General features: G+C 49.6%; 1 protein-coding gene across 1 annotated transcript in view; it reads right to left on the bottom strand.

The window, feature by feature from the left end:
* Positions 1-8,391, bottom strand: part of RARRES1 (retinoic acid receptor responder 1) — a 41,679-nt gene extending 33,288 nt beyond the window's left edge. The window contains exon 1 of the mRNA XM_030842352.3: positions 8,030-8,391. Within this exon, the coding sequence (XP_030698212.1) occupies positions 8,030-8,308 (279 nt within the window). The 5' untranslated portion in view covers positions 8,309-8,391. The remainder of the gene's footprint in view (positions 1-8,029) is intronic.
* Positions 8,392-18,089: the final 9,698 nt, after the last annotated feature.

Below are 18,089 nucleotides of genomic sequence, written 5' to 3'. Positions count from 1 at the left end.
CCACAACAGTATGGAAGTGACGATGATCTGAGACTCTGGAAGGAGTCCCTGGATGCACTCTTTCAGGCAGGGTTTAAGTGGGAGCTTGAGCCAGTGCAGCGCAGGAGGGGGAAATCTCCAGGACGACTAGGCTGGAGACAACTGGGGAGAGAGAGGGCGAGGACACTCAGGAAGACAGGTGAGCAGCCAGGCTGGGGAGATTAGCAACTTAATAGCGGGGATACTTGGAGTGGAGGTTACCATGGTGGATGGGGCCAGATTAGAGAAGGTCCCTTAAGGGACTTTCTTGCAGAGCCATGGGTCGCAAACTTGAGCTGGAACAGAATCTCCTGGAGGGCTTTGCTAAGTAAGACACAGTGTGATGGCCCCACCCCAAGTTTTGATTCAGTAAACCTGGAGTGGGGCCTGAGACCCTGCATTTTCACAAGTTCTAGGGGATGCTGATGCTGCTACTGCTAGGGACCACACTTTAAGAACTTCTCTCTAGACACTGAGTGGAACCACTGAAGTCCAGAGGGAGGGACAGGAAGTAACAAGTAGCTCCAGTGACTGTCACTAGAAGACAGATAAGCAGGAGATTAAGGACATGACAATTAATCCTCTCCAAAGGTTTGAGGGTATCATGAAACTAAACGAAACGGAGGAATGTCATCTCAAAGTTTGGTCCACCTGGAGTCTTTGGCAAATCAGGTCATGATGATTTAGGAAGTTCGTGGGACAGATCGACCCTCTGCTTCAGGGGGTGCAGCTGGTAAAACTCCGTGGCAACACAGCATGTGCTGTTTTTCAAGCAGGAACATGTGGAGAAGGCAGTCTGGATTTAAATCATTTTTGAAGAAAATTCACTCCTTCCTTCCTGCTACATGGATAACGACTTGGCCGTGTAATGCCATTTATATCCAGGAAGTTAAAAATTACATGTTCTAATAGCAACTCTACTAAGCCATGTCTCATTTTCAGTACAAAGCTATTTTCTGTAAAACACAAAGCTTTTGTTTTCATGTCAGTAGATCAGAGATGTCTCCTCCAACACGTGTCCAACTATCTCTATATTAGACACTATACAACATTTGCTTGCTTGTTTAAAGTTAAGTCATTGAAATACTGGGTGTGAGTACTAGACATAAAACTGAGGAACTTGATAAGGGATGGAGAATAGGTATTTATTATTCTAAGAGCACATTTTAAAAACCTAACACCCCCTTTAAACTCACTCAAAAAACACAACAAAAACCTAGGGCAAATGTAAGAGCAGGGATGGTACCCAGAGAAACCTTGCTGTCGGATGCCGCAGGGGTCACGAAAACACCGAGACTCTGGGAGTCTCCAAAGATAAGATTCTGCCCAAAGCTCATCTACAGAAAGAAAACCCTTGGGAATTCCCTGGCAGTCCAGTGGTTAGGACTCTGCGCTTCCACTGCAAGGGATGTGGGTTTGACCCCTGGTTGGGGAACTAAGATCCCATATGCCCCGCAGCGAAAAAAAAAAAAAGGAAACAGAAAACCCTGTGCTTTGGGAGAAGCCTGTCTTTTGTTTTTTCTCTCTGCCACTGGTTCCTAGGCATGGTTCCTTCATGTAACCTTAGAGCCGGTGGTGACAGCCTTAACCTTCATGTTTCCACATTGAGGGGGTGGGCAGTGGGGACAGACCAGTTGTCAAGAGCTCGAATGGTGATGCTAATCTCCCCTCGGGCACACAGTGGGCCTCACTGGCCTAACAGACTGGGCTTCTAAATGTCCCCTCCAGCCTTCACATTTGGTAAGAAAACATAAATGTCATGCCATTCCGGGAAAAGCAAACTTCTTCATTTTATAAGGTTAGTTTTATGAGTCAGGCTTAGTTGGAGATAAGTAAACAACTCATCTGTGGACAAAAATTGCTATGCTGCTCTTATGTTCTGGACAGAGAGAACATCAGCGTATTACATTAGACCCTGGAATTATCTCATTGCATTTTCCTTCTCTCGGGCAATGCCTTATGGGCAATGCCAGATAAGGCGATTGCAGTTTACGGAAAAGTCAATGACCTCCAGATCAGGCCCTATCCTGTGGGGTCCAAGGAGACCTTTGCACGGGACACTTCATCAGGCTAAGGAGCAGTGGAGAAAGAGAGACAGAATACTGTGTGTTCATCTGTGTGGCCAACTCTGAGTACGAGTTCTTGACCCTTCTTCCAAAGGAGCCAGGGTAGAAGGGGCCAGAGGCAGTGTTCCCCTCCGCTTCCCCTCTAGCTCAAGGTGGGGCTCAGAAAATTAGAAAAGGCTGGTTGTAAGAGATTTGAGGTATTCGATCTCCCTCCTCCTGTAGGAGGGCTGGGAATGGGTCGGGGCCTGGCCCAGCCTCCTGTTCCTGATGCCCAGTGGTCCCAGCACCCTTCCAGCTACCTTTGTTTTCATCTAATATTTCATATTTGTCTCTAGCAGGTCCCTATGCTAGGACGTGGCGATAAAGAGAAGGGAGGCCTTCCACCCTGTGGAAGCAGACACACATGCAGGGCAAGAGAACAAAGCAGCCTACAGTCAGGTACCAACACGGGGTGTGGAGGGTGGGCGTGTTTGGGGGTAAGGAGGTTACCAAGGCTGCAGAGATCAGCCAGTGCTGCCACCTCTTGGGTAGAGGCACGTGTTTGGCAGCGTGGTAAATACTTGCATGAGCTCGCAGCCACCCGGAAGCTGGGTGTGGGAGGCTGAGTAATGGCCCCCAGAGATGTCCACATCCTGATCTCTGGGATCTGTGAACATGTTTACAAGGCAAAGGGGATCTGGCCAATATGATCGGGTTAAGGATCTTGAGTTGGACAGAGCATCCTGGATTATCCAGGTGGGCCCAGTGTACTTACATGGGTCCTTATAAGGGAGAGTAATGTTATACTCAGGAGGTGCTACCTGCTGGCTGTGAAGATGGAGGAATGCGGGCGGCCTTTAGAAGCTGGAAAAGGCAAGGAAATGGATTCTCCCCTAGAATCTTCTGAAAGAATGCAGCCCTTTCAACACCTTAATCTTAGCCCAGTGAGACCTAGTTCAGACTCCTGACCTCCAGAATTGTAAGGGAATAAATTTGTGGGAGTTGTTCTGTTTTGTTATTTTCTACAAAGTCTGTGGTCATTTGTTACAGCAGTGAAACTAATACAGATACAAAACTACCTGGGATCCTTTACATAGTGTTCTGTGTTGGCACCTCCTCGTGGGGCCGTTGTGGGTTCACGTACATCTCGTACACAGCTACAGTACAAGACTCTTTCATAACTCGACTTTACTGGCTAGAGGCGTCTCGGGCCATCCTAAGCAGTAACCAAGAGTGGGGAACTGCTACGGCTACTGTGGGACCAGCTCTGGGCAAACCTCTTCAACTGAGGGGCCGTCACAAAGGCAAATAAATACCACGGCTGCAAAAGCGTGACTAAATCTCTAGGGTGATTCATGCTGATGAATTGAGATCAAGGGTCAGGTTGGATCTGGGAGACTGTGTGTGCATGTGTGTGTGTATACGTGTGTGGAGTTAACATTCCTTGTCTCATTAAGATTAGTCATTCTAGGGCTATTGACATTCCGTCTGCAGCAGAACCACTGAGGCCGTTCAAGGAAGAGTGTGCAGCCAGGCCACACTCCTGATGGCTAAATTCACAACCCACCAACGGTGGCCTAATTTATTTGGGATCACTACTAACGTTCCATGATCACACGCACCCTTGGCCATGACTCCCCGTGTGGCAAGACAAGTGGAAATGCTGTGGGCTGGTAAAAAAAAAAAAAAAAAAGGTTTGCTGTTCAAAAACAACTTCTTACAAGCTGGTTAAAAGCGTTCGCTCATCCACGTGCAGCTGGCTTGAGCGACTGAGGGACGTGCGCCAGGAAGGCCAAGGCCTAAGTATACCCTCAGGGCCAGTGGCCTTTCCCACCCCATGCTGGACCCAGACTCTGCAATCAGAGCCTGCAGATCAGGTGGGCGCCGCGGTGGGAGGTGAGCGGAGCCATTGGGGGCACCTGTGCCATTTCATCAGTGGCAGTGCCCGGAAAGGAGGGCGGGCGTGAGCCTCGGTTCTGTGCTTTCAGGATTGTTATGTTTCATCCTCACGGCAGAGGGCGCTGAGGAGCGCCACCTGCATCCTGCCGACAGCCACCCCCTACTGTTCTTTCATGAGGGCTGTAAAAGCACTTAGGAGCCTTGCTAGCGTGAAAGCAGAGATTCTTTCACTTAAGGGTTTTATTACTTATCTTTCCCCTCCGTATTCATTGCGGCCTTCTTCAGTCTCCAGTTTTCATTTCTATGGTCGGCTTGATGTATCGCTTTCCTATTCTTGTGAACCATCACCTCTAAATTATTGACATTAATGGAGAGAAGCCTTCAAGGAGAGCAGTAATTAGATGAATTGTGTTGCATTAAAGTGCTTCATAGATTGAAAAGGGATAAAAGAAGAAGCTTTTTCTTAGTAGACTAGGCGCTCACCCAGCTGCCTTGTGGCTCATCAGACCGGCTCTGTTCCGCCTTCAGACACGCGCGGGGCGCGGAGGGGCGGGGGGCAGCAGCCCAGCCCACCAGCGCTGGGGCGGCCCGATTCTCACCAGAGGTCAGCTGTTTTGCTCCCAAACTTACCTATGCCAGGTGTACTCATTACCTAACTGTATAATTAAATGTTCTGGTGAAGAGGGGGCACAAAAAAAAGATGTCATGTCCACAAAATCCAAGTTAAATGCAGTAGAAAGAATTGATGAAATCAAGTCTCTAAAACTCTTGCTGGTGAGTCATAGTTAGGCAAGAAAAGTCAAAAAAAAAAGTGAAAGGAGAGGATCGTGAACTGTATTCTTTGCAAGTGCTCCCTCCACTGTAAGTTAACAAAAATGGAAATCACAGATGCCCATTATGGGTGTGTCTTCTTGCTAGAAAGACTGCAAGGAGTGCCAATTAATGGCCTTCGCCCTACACAAAAAGACAGATGATAGTTTTATATTTACTGATTTTAATTTAAATTGAAAGACAGGTGATAGTTTTATATTTACTGATTTTAATTTAAATTGAAGCAGTTAAGGTTTGGGCGTAAGTCCCTCCTGCCCCACCTTTGGTCAATTGTTTCAATTATTGATATGTTACCAACTACTGGTCCTGGCCTGGTCCTTGTGAGCAATCCCTAAGCAAGGGCTGATTTCAAATGGGTTGCCTTTCTCCTGAAGTTTGTGCACATAAAGATCTCGCCAGTCTCTCTAAATGCCAGGGAAGGGCTGGCCTCTCACCAGCTGCTTGGGGCAGGGGCAGTTGTCGTAGGACTTACGATTGGCCAGAGGATAGTTGCCTCAGCGTAAGAGACAGCCCCACATCGTCGGGAGCAGGGCTGATCTAGGATACCCTGGGTAGCATAGGAGCTCTCAACACCACCCCTCCATGCTCTGGGTCCTAAGGCATCAGAAAAATAGGAGCCTCCTGGTCGTGGAAAGGTAGTGTATGGTCAGGAAAGAGATGTCATCAGACAAGGGCAATGAGGGAACACAAGTCATGGTCTGTGATCTCTCCTTACAATTAGTAAACTAAACAAAACAGAATGCTCGCAAGCTCGCTAGCTAGCTCTGATTTCTTCTCAATACTTCCTTGCATTTACTACCACAGCTATTACTGCATTTTACCACTAGAGGGCAACAGTGTTCCTAAAATGAGGGTTTGTTGCAGAACCGAAACATCACTTAGAATCAAGGAATTTCAGAGCTGTTAAGAGGTCTTAAGAATCATTTGGTTCACTGGCTTTCAAAATTTTTTCAGCTGAAACACATAGCAAGAACTGCATGCTTCATAATGACCCAGTTCATACATATATGTTTGCAACATTTTGAGGCACTACTTACCCTGTCTTCTGCAATGCACTCTAAACAGTTTGTATTCCAAACTATTTCATTTAAAACAAAACAAAACAAAACTGCAACCAATAAATAAATTTCATAACCCAATAGTGTGCCATTAGTTTGAGAAACCCTGACTTGGTCCCAAGCCTCTCATCTGTAATACAAAGGGATGATGCACTGACCCCGAGGATAGAGAAGGATGCTATCAGCTACACTTCTCTCGCCCACCCAGCCACCTGCTAACCCCCGGTCAGTCCTAGAGGAATGACAGATATTGTCCAGCAACGCAGTGCTCACTCTAATAATGCACTGATTGGATAAAGAGTTTTGAGGGTCTATCATTTTCCACCTCTTGTCAATGCTACGACTGCTCTTGTAATTGAAGCAGAAATTCCTTGCATTGAAGGCTCCTTGCAGGTGGTGCCTGTTCTCCTCATTCAAGCAGTTTCAATCAATCAAGCAATTTCACTGAATTCCAGGGAGAAACTGAAACCACTTTAGTCTCTAGAGTCTTGGCCCTGAAAATCACTAAGTTCTCTTCCTTGGCTCCTTGATGTTAAAACATTTATAATCACTTTGGGAGGAAATGTAAAGGTAAACCAGATGATCGGGGAAGGTACCTTTTCTTAGGGTCAATGTCCTGGATTCTTCTACTTCTTAACTCCTCATCCCTCTCCTGCATACCTGTCTCTAATTTACTGATTATCCCTCCCAGCTTTTTTAGGCCAAAAAAGGAGATCCCTTTGAAATTCACGATTATATTATTACAGGCGAAAACAGTAACTGAGCTCTCTGTGGATAAGACAGGAAGTTTTTCTTAACTCACTTGGATTTAGTTCATTTTATGAAAAGTGCCAAGTATTTTATTTTTTCAATAAGGGGTTAACTAAATGCATGAAAATGCAAATTATTTTATTATTTAATTATTTTTATGGTCTTAGAAGGAAGAAAAAAAAATTCCTAGGACCTGAAAAATTCCTGGTGCACTTTAGAAATCGGAGCTTGGTGTTCTGTAGGGAATCCTTGCCACTGATAACCAGGGAGGAAATATTCAGGGGGGCCCCTCTTTGGGCTCTGGGAGGTGGCGACTCACTTACTTTGATAGAAAGTTCTCAAGCTCTGTTCCCTCACTTCTCTGTTGGGCTGGTAAACTGAACTTTTTCCTCCCTGACACAGCAAAGATCTGTTACAACAGGTGACAAGCACAGGTTGCCTTTTTTTAGGAAAAATTTTATTTCACCATTCAATAAATCTAGACAAGCTGGGTGTAGGGTTAAGTCTGAAGAACCAAGGCCGAACTTCCAAATGGCTTTCTCACACCCTTAACACCACGTCTAGAACAGTCTTAAAGAAAAATCCTACAGCCACTCTTTAAAATTCTATTTACACTATTTACTAAACTCTAGATTCCTTAAGGCTGAGTCTACAGGCTTCGTGGAATATTGGAGGATTACTGGAAAAAGCATCGTCACTTTTGGGACAGGCTAAGTGTAGTTCTGTAACTTTCGTAATCTTCTACTTGATGAAGAAAACAACGTAGCTCCACAGGCACAAAATGGTACCTACAGCCAGTGCCTCGAAATCAGCAACCGAACGAGCTGCCACGTTCTTATTCACGCCGTTCACAAAGAAAACAGCCCTGGTTCACTCACTCCCATTAGATTAAAGCAGACGCCAGGATTACGAAGGTTCTTGCCCAGGCCAACGCGTAAATTGCAATATTATCCTGAAGCCCTTGCAGGATGGCCTGCAATTAACCAGGGAACGTCAGCGGTTCGGCCTGGAAACTGGCTTAGATTTTGGAAATTCCGCCCTGAACTAATGCTCCGTGACCACCCCATAGCAACCAACTCTGGGTAGTCGCAGAAAAGATAAAGCCTTGCCTTTTGGGCCTGCTCCTCAGTTTCCCCATGCACCTCGTTCCCAGGTATGGGAGCTGCCCTGTAAAAAATCGTTATGGCCTCGTAAATGCCAGAAAGAACGAGCCAGCTTTCTACTGACTCCGCGCACTGACTGGCCTTTCCACGCCTAAACAATTCCCAGCGCCGAGGCGCGAGCCGGGATCCCAGCAGGGGCCTGGCGCATCACAGTCTCCCTCGCGGATCCGCCGCCGGGCGCACAGGCGCGCGTACCCAGGCGTCACCACCCACGCGGCTCGCGGCCTGTCCCTGCGCGCGCCCACTGTGTCGCTCTGGTACTCACCCACGCGCGGCCCTCCTGCACCTCAGCCAGCACTCGAAGGGCGCTGGGCGAGCTCGCGCGGAAGTTGAAGAAGTGGAGCGCCGCGCGCGCCGCCTGCGACAGGAGCCCGCGCGGGGGCTCCGCGTCCTGACGCCACCCGGAGTCCTCGGGCTCCCCGGACCCCGCGGGCGCCGCCGCCGACCCCTGGAGGGCGAGCAGCAGGAGCAGCGCGAGCAGCGGGGCGGCGGGGTACGGGTCCCCCGGCCGTGGCGCGGGAAGCGGTTGCCGGCGGAGCTGCATGGGCGCGAGCTGGCGCGACGCTCGACGGGTCGGGCTTCGAGCGGGCTGCGCCGGCGCTCGAGTCAATAAGGCCGCGCGGGCCCCTCCCCTCCGCCCCCGGGGCGGTGGCTGGAAGGAGTCCGGGTCCCGCTCGGCCGCACCCTCTCGGCGCTTCCCGCAGCCCCTGGGCCCCTCCGCCCCGCCCCACTACGCTTGGGCCCCCAATGCCCCGTCTCCTTACGCGGCGGACGCGGCGGCGCCTCCGCGGCGCGGGGCCCGGGTATCTGGCTGGGGCCGCGCGGGCAAGGGGACGAGGGGAGCAGTGGACGCTCCTCCCCCAAGGGAGAGCGGCCGGGTTGGCGCCACCCCGCGCCCCCAACCCAGCTTGGGGACCTCGTTTCTCTCCCCGGAGGCTGCTGTGATTTCGAAGCCCTTAGGGTTTTAGAGCAAACCTGCTTCAGTTCTCCGAGGCTTGGAGCTCATTTCCCAGAAGATGAAATTGGAAACAGGTGGAGAAGGGGGCGGGACGCAGCCGGCGTTGTTGGGGGTCCTTATAGCACAATGACCTTGGAAGTGGGACAGGTCGCCAGAGAACTGGGGCTGGAGAGGAGGCTGCCGTGGCCAGCAGGGCAGAGCCAGATAAGGCCCCAGAGGCCCCAGTGGACTTAGAAACATTGATAACCCTGGTGCGGCACAGATGGGCGTGGAAGCCAGATTCCAGGGAAGTGAGGCATGGATTGGGCTGTAGGGCAGTGGAAGCAGTGAGGGTTGACGACTCTTTTTAGATGCTTGGCAGTGAAGGGATGAGATGGCCATTGTTTTTAGGCCACAGAGAGAAAGCCCAGGAGAACCAGGAAGTAGATGCACTCCCCTCATCCTTTTTCCTACCTCTCTTTATTTTGTTCAGGGGTCCACCTCTCCCCAACACCCGCTGACCCCAGCCCCACTGTGGAGCTAAAGGAAGTCCCTTCTTGCCAGTGACTGGTTGAGGCCCCACATGTGCGATTCTGGATGAGATATGCCGGGGGAAGCCTGGGGAGGGGGTGATGCGATGGGGTCACCATCTCTGAAAACATCCTCCCTCCCCCACTTCTCCCTCTGGATGTTGTCCATCTCTTGTCTGTCTTTTCTTCTACAGAAATTTATGGAACACATACTCTGCTAGGCCCTGGGGGAAGTGAAGAGAGGGTAATCAGATAAGCATCTCCGTACTCCTGGAGCACACCTTTTGGGCAAGGGGAGCCCAGACAATCAGAGAGGCAAAGGAATGATGGATGCAGTTACATGCTGGAGAAAAATTAAGCCTGAAAGGGGATGGGGAGTTGGTTGTAATTTTAAATAGTGTGGTCAAGGCAGGCCTCACTGGGAAGGTGATACTTAGGACCTGAAGGAGCCAGATGGACATGTATGAGAAGAGCACTGTAGGTGGAGGGAACAGCGAGTGCAGAGGTCCTGAGGCAGGAGTCCACCGGCATGTTTGAAGAAGAGCAAGCAAATGCAGCTGGAGGGAGAGGGCAAGGAGGAAAGTATCAGGATGCGAAGTCTGAGGGATAATGGAGAGGGGGCAGAGCATGCAGGACTTGGTAGACCCTTGTTGTGTCTGGGTGTGCCGCGTGGAAGTATGCCCCTATCTTTTTTTTTTTTTTTGCGGTACACGGGGCTCTCACTCTTGTGGCCTCTCCTGTTGCGGAGCACAGGCTCTTGACGCGCAGGCTCAGCGGCAATGGCTCACGGGCCCAGCCGCTCCATGGCATGTGGGATCTTCCCGGACCGGGGCACGAACCCACATCCCCTGCACCGGCAGGCGGACTCCGTATGCCCCTATCTTGCTAACAGCCTGGGGATGAAGCCCATCTGAAGAATGGCTGAGCAGAGAGAGGGGAGGAGACTGGGTTCCTGATGACACTGTTGAGCACCCAGATCAGCTGACCCTGGAGCTTATTTATTATGTTCCTTGAAGCTGGAGGTTCTGTTTCTTGCCTTCAGAGGCAGTCTAACGCAGATAATTATCTTCCAGAACTCAGTCTTCTTCCCCTCCAAGGAGTAATGTAGTAGGTTTCTTGAGAATTATCACCTCTAGGTCTTATAAAGACTAAGTATTCCTTACTCTACTTCAGTGCTTCAGCCCCAGTGGGTGTTGGGCTGCTTTCAGCTGCAAACAACAGGAAAACTGATTAACGTTGTGGACTCTGCAGTGGTGTGGAGTGGGAGGTCTCAGGGATGGCTTGAAGGGTTCAGGCTCTCTCCATCCTTCTACACAGCTCTCCTCAGCTGTTTGGCTTTTTGTCCATAGACTGACCAGTAGTTCCATAATTTCAGAATGGCTGTCACAGCTCCAGACACCACATCGTCACATGCTGCAACCAAAGGCAGGTAGCACAGAGTAGGTTGCCGGGGTAGCAAGAGAGCTCTACATCATGCACCTGTTTTGGTTTTTGTTTTGTTTTTTCATCAGAGAAGAAAATTTTTTTTTCTGGAACCTCTTGCCCCCACCCTTCTCCCCACCCGACCTTCCCATACATCTCGTTGGCCAGAACTGGGTCACACTAGCAAACCCTAGCTGCAAGGGAGGCTGGAAAAGCAAGCGTCTGCCTTTTTTTTTTTTTTTTTGCGGTACGCGGGGCTCTCACTGTTGTAGCCTCTCCCGCTGCGGAGCACAGGCTCTGGACGCGCAGGCTCAGCGGCCATGGCTCACGGGCCCAGCCACTCCACGGCGTGTGGGATCTTCCCAGACCAGGGCACGAACCCATGTCCCCTGCATCGGCAGGTGGACCCTCAACCACTGTGCCACCAGGGAAGCTCGCATCTGCCTTTTTTCAGCCTCTATCACAGTGGTCTGGTCTATAAGTTAGGATTTAGGCTTGGCCACATAGGACGAAGAAAACAAATGACATTGGCTTAAACAGGAGAGAAACTTATCTCACATAAAAGAAGTTGTAGGCAATCTGTGGTTAGTTTTGGCAGGTCCATGACATTGTTAGGGGCCCAGGGTTTTTCCAGATCTTTGCTCCCACATCTGAGGGTGTGGCCCCCATCCTCAGAGTACAGGACAAGCTCTAGCCATCAGCAGGAGTGCCCTTTTACAGGCTTCTGAGAAGTCCTATAGGGCACTTCCGCTTATATCTCATTGTTAAGAACTTAGTCATAGCCTTAGTTGAAAAGGAGGCTGGGAAAGGTAGCCTTTTTTTGGAGAAGTTGCATGCCAGAATAAAAAAAAAGAAATCAGGATTTTGTTACTAAGGAAGAAGACTTTGTTTTACATTGCCTTTAGAGCCTGCTGCTGGGACACCCAAGGATTATGTGAGAGTGGTTTATGAAGGAAACACTCCCAGGAGAAACCAGTAAGGACCTAGAAAAAGGGTAGCAAGCAAGGATCTCAGACAAAGTTACAAGAAGGGTAACTTCACCTGGTCAGCAGAGGAGCTCCGGAATATGAATTCCTCCCCCCGCAGGGGATCTGGGCTTCCATATCTATGCCTGTGGGTTATTGGCTAGGGGCCACCCTGGTTAACATAATCCAGGCACTCAGGCTGTCTATCTGGGTACAAAGGGGCAGTCGTACAGGACAGCCCTCCTGAGAAGTGTCGCGGGTACCTCAGATTGGAAGCAAAAGCATACTTAGTGGTAGGGGCAGAATCAGGGAAAGGGATCCTGGGGATCTGGGCAGAGCCCCAACGGGGTCCCTGCAGGGAGAGTGGATAGAAGCAGGCAAGTGGGAATCTGTCACCGAGGCCGGGAGGGGAGGGTGGGAATGGCTGATGGCAGCATCAGTGCTTATGAGATGGTGAGTCACAGCAAGTCTTACACAGGAAGAAAGACAGACACAGAAAGGGCCAGGGGAACAAGTGTGGCTGGCTGAGTGCAGAGGACTCCTCTGAGGCCAGCTGTTTTTAATAGTGGTAATGACTACACGTGGGGCAGATTGATGTTGATCAGAAACACACATTTTAAAAGTTTTTAATGAACAGCATTCATTTTATTAACAGGTTTTCTGGAACACAGGAGAACACTTCCTTCGTTGAGAACTGTGTTTGTCCTTTGTCCATTTGTCTGTGGGGTTGTTGGAGTTCTAATTGATTTGTAGAAGTTCTTTAAATACTAAGGAAATCAGGCCTAGGTCATAGGTATCACTAATATTTTTTTTCTCAGTTCCTACACAGTGTGTGTGTGTGTGTGTGTGTGTATTCCTCCTTGTGAGATAGCGTGTGCATGGGCGATTCTGTTAACTGCACACCATGTTCTCCAAAGGGCCTGTCCTCTTGGGTCACATGTACCACCTCCCACCCCCGTGTTTCCTTCTTGGCATTGCAGGAGGCAGGGAGGAAAGTCTTAGTCAGCAGGGTCTGGCCCCCCCCACCAAGAGTGTCCCATAGGTCATGTTTCCTAGTTCCTTAGCCATTGCTCAAGTGATTGTGAGCATTTTTATATGGAGAATTTAGTTTAAGAAATATAAAAAATTATAGTGACTTTTAATCACATGAAAATATTCAGAACAGAGAGTGAGAGGAAATTGATACAACATTTTCTTGGGCTATTTGCAATATCTATCAAAATTAGCAATGCATGTACCTTTTCACTCAGCAATTCTACCTCTATAGTTTATAGAAAGGATACATTCACACATGTACACAGATGTATGAGAATGTTCCTCTCTGTATGTGGATTGTAAATTCCTCAAATATCTTATTTTCTGCTCTCCATCCCTAGAACAGTGCCTGGCACATCTTGGGCATCAGTACAAACTTTAGGAAAGAATGAAGAGTAAGAGGCTGGAAAAAAATCCAAGTCCCACGGCTGAATAATTACGGTACTTCCATCTAGCGGGATACTGTACAACTATTAAGGAGTGAGATCCAGGCGTGTAGATATTGAACTATCTCTAAGGTATAATGTTAACGGACAGCAAGGTGTAGAGTAGGGCAAATTGTGCGCTACTGTTTAAAAAGAAACAAATGACATACACATATGAGTACATAAATGTGGAAACGTGCAAAGATGTCTGAAAAGGTTCATAAGAAATTAGCAATTATAAGATGGGAGACAGGGGTGTGAGAAACTTTACTATATACCCTTTCGCAGTATTTTTTTTTCTAACGTGCATTACCCATTCTAAATAACTACATAAATGAAATGCTGTGTATGAATGCACTTTGTATCAGTTTCTTCATCACCATTTCTACAGGGACGTTACAATTCTATCACTCAGCATAGTCTGAGCAAGCCTGACCTCACCTTATACATACAGTTCAGGCTTGTCTTCCTGCCTCTGCACCTCACCCTTCCAACACCCTTCTTTTGCCTCAGGCCCAGTCATGTTTCCCCTTTTGCCTCAGGCCCAGTCATTTTAATAGGGTCAAAGTCTTGAGCCCAAGAGACCTGAGCTCTGATTGAACAGATTGCAGGCACTGGCAGCTCTTCAGTGTGCGAAGTAGAGGCATTTAGCAGCCCTGAGCATCTGCACCTGCCCCTTCCTATGCCTTTGAGTAATAACAGGCCAGAGAGCTGAATGGGAGGGTTTCGAGAGGCATTGACTGTTGGCTTCCCTCCTCCAGGAAGGAGGGGCTGGGATGCATCTTCCCTGGACGTGGCTAAACACAGGCTTGCTGAAGTACCCTCACCAGCGGCCTGACGGGACTCGGTCATGATGTGCACAGAAAGAAAGGCATGGTGACACGACTGTCATGGCTATTCCCAGCTCTGCTGGCTTTTAGAGAGTGTGGATGAGGACTCAGGGGCCAGTTCCCTGACCTGCAGCCCCATGTTCCTTATCCAAGCCCTGAGAATACACCTGAGAACAGGTGGAGTCGAGTGGGCATTCGGCTCATCTGAGGTTACAGAAGTTGGAAGAGCTGAAAAGTTTATCTCTGCACAGATCCAGCCCAGAGCACTGTCCAGATTCTCCACCCTGGGACCCCTTTGGACAACTGGGGAGGGGGGTCTTGTAAATTAATTTTTTTTTTTTTTTTGCGGTACGCGGGCCTCCCACCACTGTGGCCTCTCCCGCCGCGGAGCACAGGCTCCGGACGTGCAGGCTCAGTGGCCATGGCCCATGGGCCCAGCCGCTCCGCGGCATGTGGGATCCTCCCAGACCGGGGCACGAACCCGCGTCCCCTGCATCAGCAGGCGGACTCCCAACCACTGCGCCACCAGGGAAGCCCTTGTAAATTAATTTTTGGTGAAAGTTTCAGCTTAAGGTTTTTTACCAGCAGTTTCTTGTCGACATATTTGTAAACACTATCATGTTTCTGTGAAAATGCGTTATCAAATAAAATGGGAGGAAAACACCTTTTCTAGCAAAAGAGCAAAAAAAAAAAAAAAAAAGCTAGGGCCTCCCAGCAGTGTCCCCTCTTCCTCTGGGTGATGCAGCTCTGATTTTCATCACTGCCTGCCCCTCTCCAATGCTGCTTGAATACACCTCACTCCAGGGGCCCTCCTCCTCCACCCTTACACCCCTGGTCGTTGTAGGGGGCTCAGGCATAGGCTCGGGACCTATTTGGGCAAGTGTTGGGCTGCACCCAACAGGCCAGCAAGTCTTGGAGTTGCCCAGCCATGAGACGGAAGAAAGAGCCCAGATACAGCTACAGAGACATCAACAGTTTATCAGATAGGGGAAACTTACAAGTCTGAAGCAAAAGGTCCTGGAGTGAAACCCCACTGTGTACAGTAGGCAAGACACCGGCTGCAATCTTCACTGCTCTGGGGAGAAGGAGGCTACCGTTTATAGGAGGAATTAACATCAAGTTGACTCATCAGTTACCAGGGAGACCAGTGTCTGGGACAGGAGGCAAGCATGTAGGCAGTTCCTGATTAAGCCCTATAATTAAGAGGACTGGTTGGTGATGTGAGTGAAGCAGGGACTGGTCAAGCAGGGGATGTACAGAGAGCACGAGAACAGCCATCTTGAATGGCCTGACCGTACAGTGAGTGAGTCACGAGGAGCTGTTGGTGGGGTCTTGGAGAGAAGCTCCCTCGCCCTTCTGAGACAGCATGTTCCTCCCTCCCTTGCTGGGACTTTGAGAGGAAGTCCCCAGCAATTGCTGATGCCATCTTGCCGTTCTCGGGGGAGCAGGCCTCAGGATGAAGGCCGAGGTGAGGCACAGAAGGAAGCCAGGTCCTTGGGGATATTACTGACCTGCTGGCTCCCGGCCTACCTGAAGCCTGCCCTATCCAGACCTTTCCATCATAGGAGCCAATATGCCAACTTTATTGTTTAAGCCAACTGAAGCATGCTTTTGCTGCCCCAGTTGAGAAATTCCTAACGGATTGCTGAGGCAGGTACTACTGCAGGAACCAAAGAGCTATAAGGCTGCCCTTGGGGGTCTGCTTGTGCCAGGGACAGGGAACACCTCCGCTGCCTCTAACCTGAGGAGACCATATTGGCAGCTTCCACCAGCGTCAGGCTGAACCAGGTGGTGAAGGTACACCCTTCCCCCAACAACTCCCAGCCTGGCTGTGGACCTTCTCCAGCCACAGGGGCCAAGCCAGGCCGTGAGCCCAGATGCGAAGTGACCTGCCCAGGCTGGAGAGCTGTCAGCTGCACTCGCTCAGGCTCTACTCTAAGAAGAGCAGACTCAGGAGGAGTGTGACGGAGAAAACACCCTGCTAGAGGAGAAGGAATCCCTAAGATAGAGACTGGAACCCGGGCCATGGCTCAGAGGAGGGTCCAGGGCAGCACCACCAGGGTGGATGGGATCTCTCGCAAAGGCCCGAGTACCCTTATTGACAACGTTTTCTCCCGCCGTGGAGGCTTGGAGAGCAAAGTCTATGTCAGTAACTAGAAAAAAATGAAGACGTCCCCTATTTGTACGCGAGTGAGTTTATGTGCCATTACACGTGATGTAATGCCACAACTTCTCCTTTCTGGATACTGATGTTGGCACAGAACACCTCTAAGAAGGACAGTCAGAAGCTGCTAACAGTGGAAGGGAGCTGGGGGCAGGAGGGGCTCACTCAAACTGTAACTCTTCGGTTCCTTTCTGTTTTCCTTTGCAGATGGCGCAGCGGCTCAGAGCTCAGACTTGGAGCCAGGCTGCCTGGTTTGAAGCGCAGCTGCACCAGTGTGAGCTGAGGCCAGTTGCTTCACCCCCACCCTGTGCCTTGGGGGTACATCCTCCCTCACAGAGTCGTTGGTGAGGCTCACGTGCCCTAATATCTACACATAAGTAAAGCACTTCACAGTAATGGCTATGACTGAGATTACTGTTATTAACTTTAAAGATTTAGGTGTAATCTTTTTTTTTAAATTCATTTGTTTGGCTGTGCCGGGTCTTAGTTGCAGTATGCGGGATTTTCAGTTGCGGCATGTGGGCTCTTGGTTGCTGCATGCGGACCTAGTTCCCTGACCAGGGATCGAACCTGGGCCCCCTGAATTGGGAGCGCAGAGTCTTAACCACTGGACTGCCAGGGAAGTCCCTGGGTGTTATCCTGAAAGGAATGCAATCAGCTGTGGACTTCTTTTCACAAATGATGAGAAGAGATAGTAGGGACTAAAAACTGCTGGGTCATTATATAAAATCTTAGCTATTACTTTTAGCCTTCTTAATCTCATCTTTTATGGGAGCTATTGGCAAGTCAGAAAATGTGACTATTGTTTTTTTATTCTTTACCGACCTAGGTGAAGGTCGGTGGAATTGGGAGAATATGGATAATCAATCCTTGACTATTGAAAGCTGCTTAACTGTAGCTCAGGTGTGACGGAGATGATCTTTATCTCCAAGCCGCGGAACTAGAAACGCTTGTGGAGAAAAGCGTTGTGCAGTTCACCTGGTTCTTTGGGTTTGCATCTAGCATGCTCGAAGTGACCTCTTGTCTTCTGTTTTGGTTCACCCTGCAAACCTGCACATTTTCCATGCTGTATCCATGGCCCACAACGTCTCTCCTGAAACCCCTGGAGGGAGACACTTTACTGGTGATGGAAAGAACAGAAGCCCTGCTCACTCCATCTGCTGTCCTAGACATTTGGCTTCTTTATCTCTCCTTTGAGGGTGCTTGGAACTCGTGGGGGAATTCCCCGTGTCCTCAACGCAGGGTCCATAAGCTCCCTGAGGCTCACACTGGCTGCAGCAAGTCCCCAAAGATGGCCTTTTGCTTTGGGAAGACCACCAGTGGAGCTTTCAGTGTCATGCCCACACCCCACCAGATCCTCAAGGGCAAGGCAGAGGCTTCAGTGCCAAGGGCACTAGATGTAGGTCTAGGTTGCGGTGCGACAGCTGACAATTGTTTTCTGAATCTGTGAGGGCCAAGGAGAGAGCATTTCTAGCTGAATCTAGTGAGACTCACACAACTGGAGACAAGGTTCTTTCTAAAAGAGATCTGAGGGACTTCCTTAGCAGTCCAGTGGTTAAGACCTCACTTCCAATGCAGGGGGTGTGGGTTTGATTCCTGGTCAGGGAGTTAAGATTCCACATGCCTCACAGCCAAAAAACCAAAACAGAAGCAGGGGACTTCCCTGGTGGCGCAGTGGTTAAGGATCCGCCTGCCAATGGAGGGGACATGGGTTCGAGACCTGGTCCGGGAAGATCCCACATGCCGCGGAGCAACTAAGCCCGCATGCCACAACTACTGCGCCCGCGCACCTAGAGCCCGTGCTCCGCAACAAAGAGAAGCCACCCCAATGAGAAGCCCGCGCAGCTCAACGAAGAGTAGCCCCCGCTCGCCGCAACTAGAGAAAGCCCGTGCACAGCAACAAAGACCCAACGCAGCCAAAATAAATAAAAAAACAAACAAAAAAACAGAAGCAGTATTGTAACAAATTCAATAAAGACTTTAAACATTTCCCACATCAAAATAAATTTTAAAAAAA

This window comes from Globicephala melas, chromosome 4, assembly GCF_963455315.2.
Source record: "Globicephala melas chromosome 4, mGloMel1.2, whole genome shotgun sequence".
Taxonomy (NCBI): domain Eukaryota; kingdom Metazoa; phylum Chordata; class Mammalia; order Artiodactyla; family Delphinidae; genus Globicephala; species Globicephala melas.
Note: the sequence above shows the minus strand (reverse complement) of the source record. Positions and strands in the feature narration are given on the sequence as shown.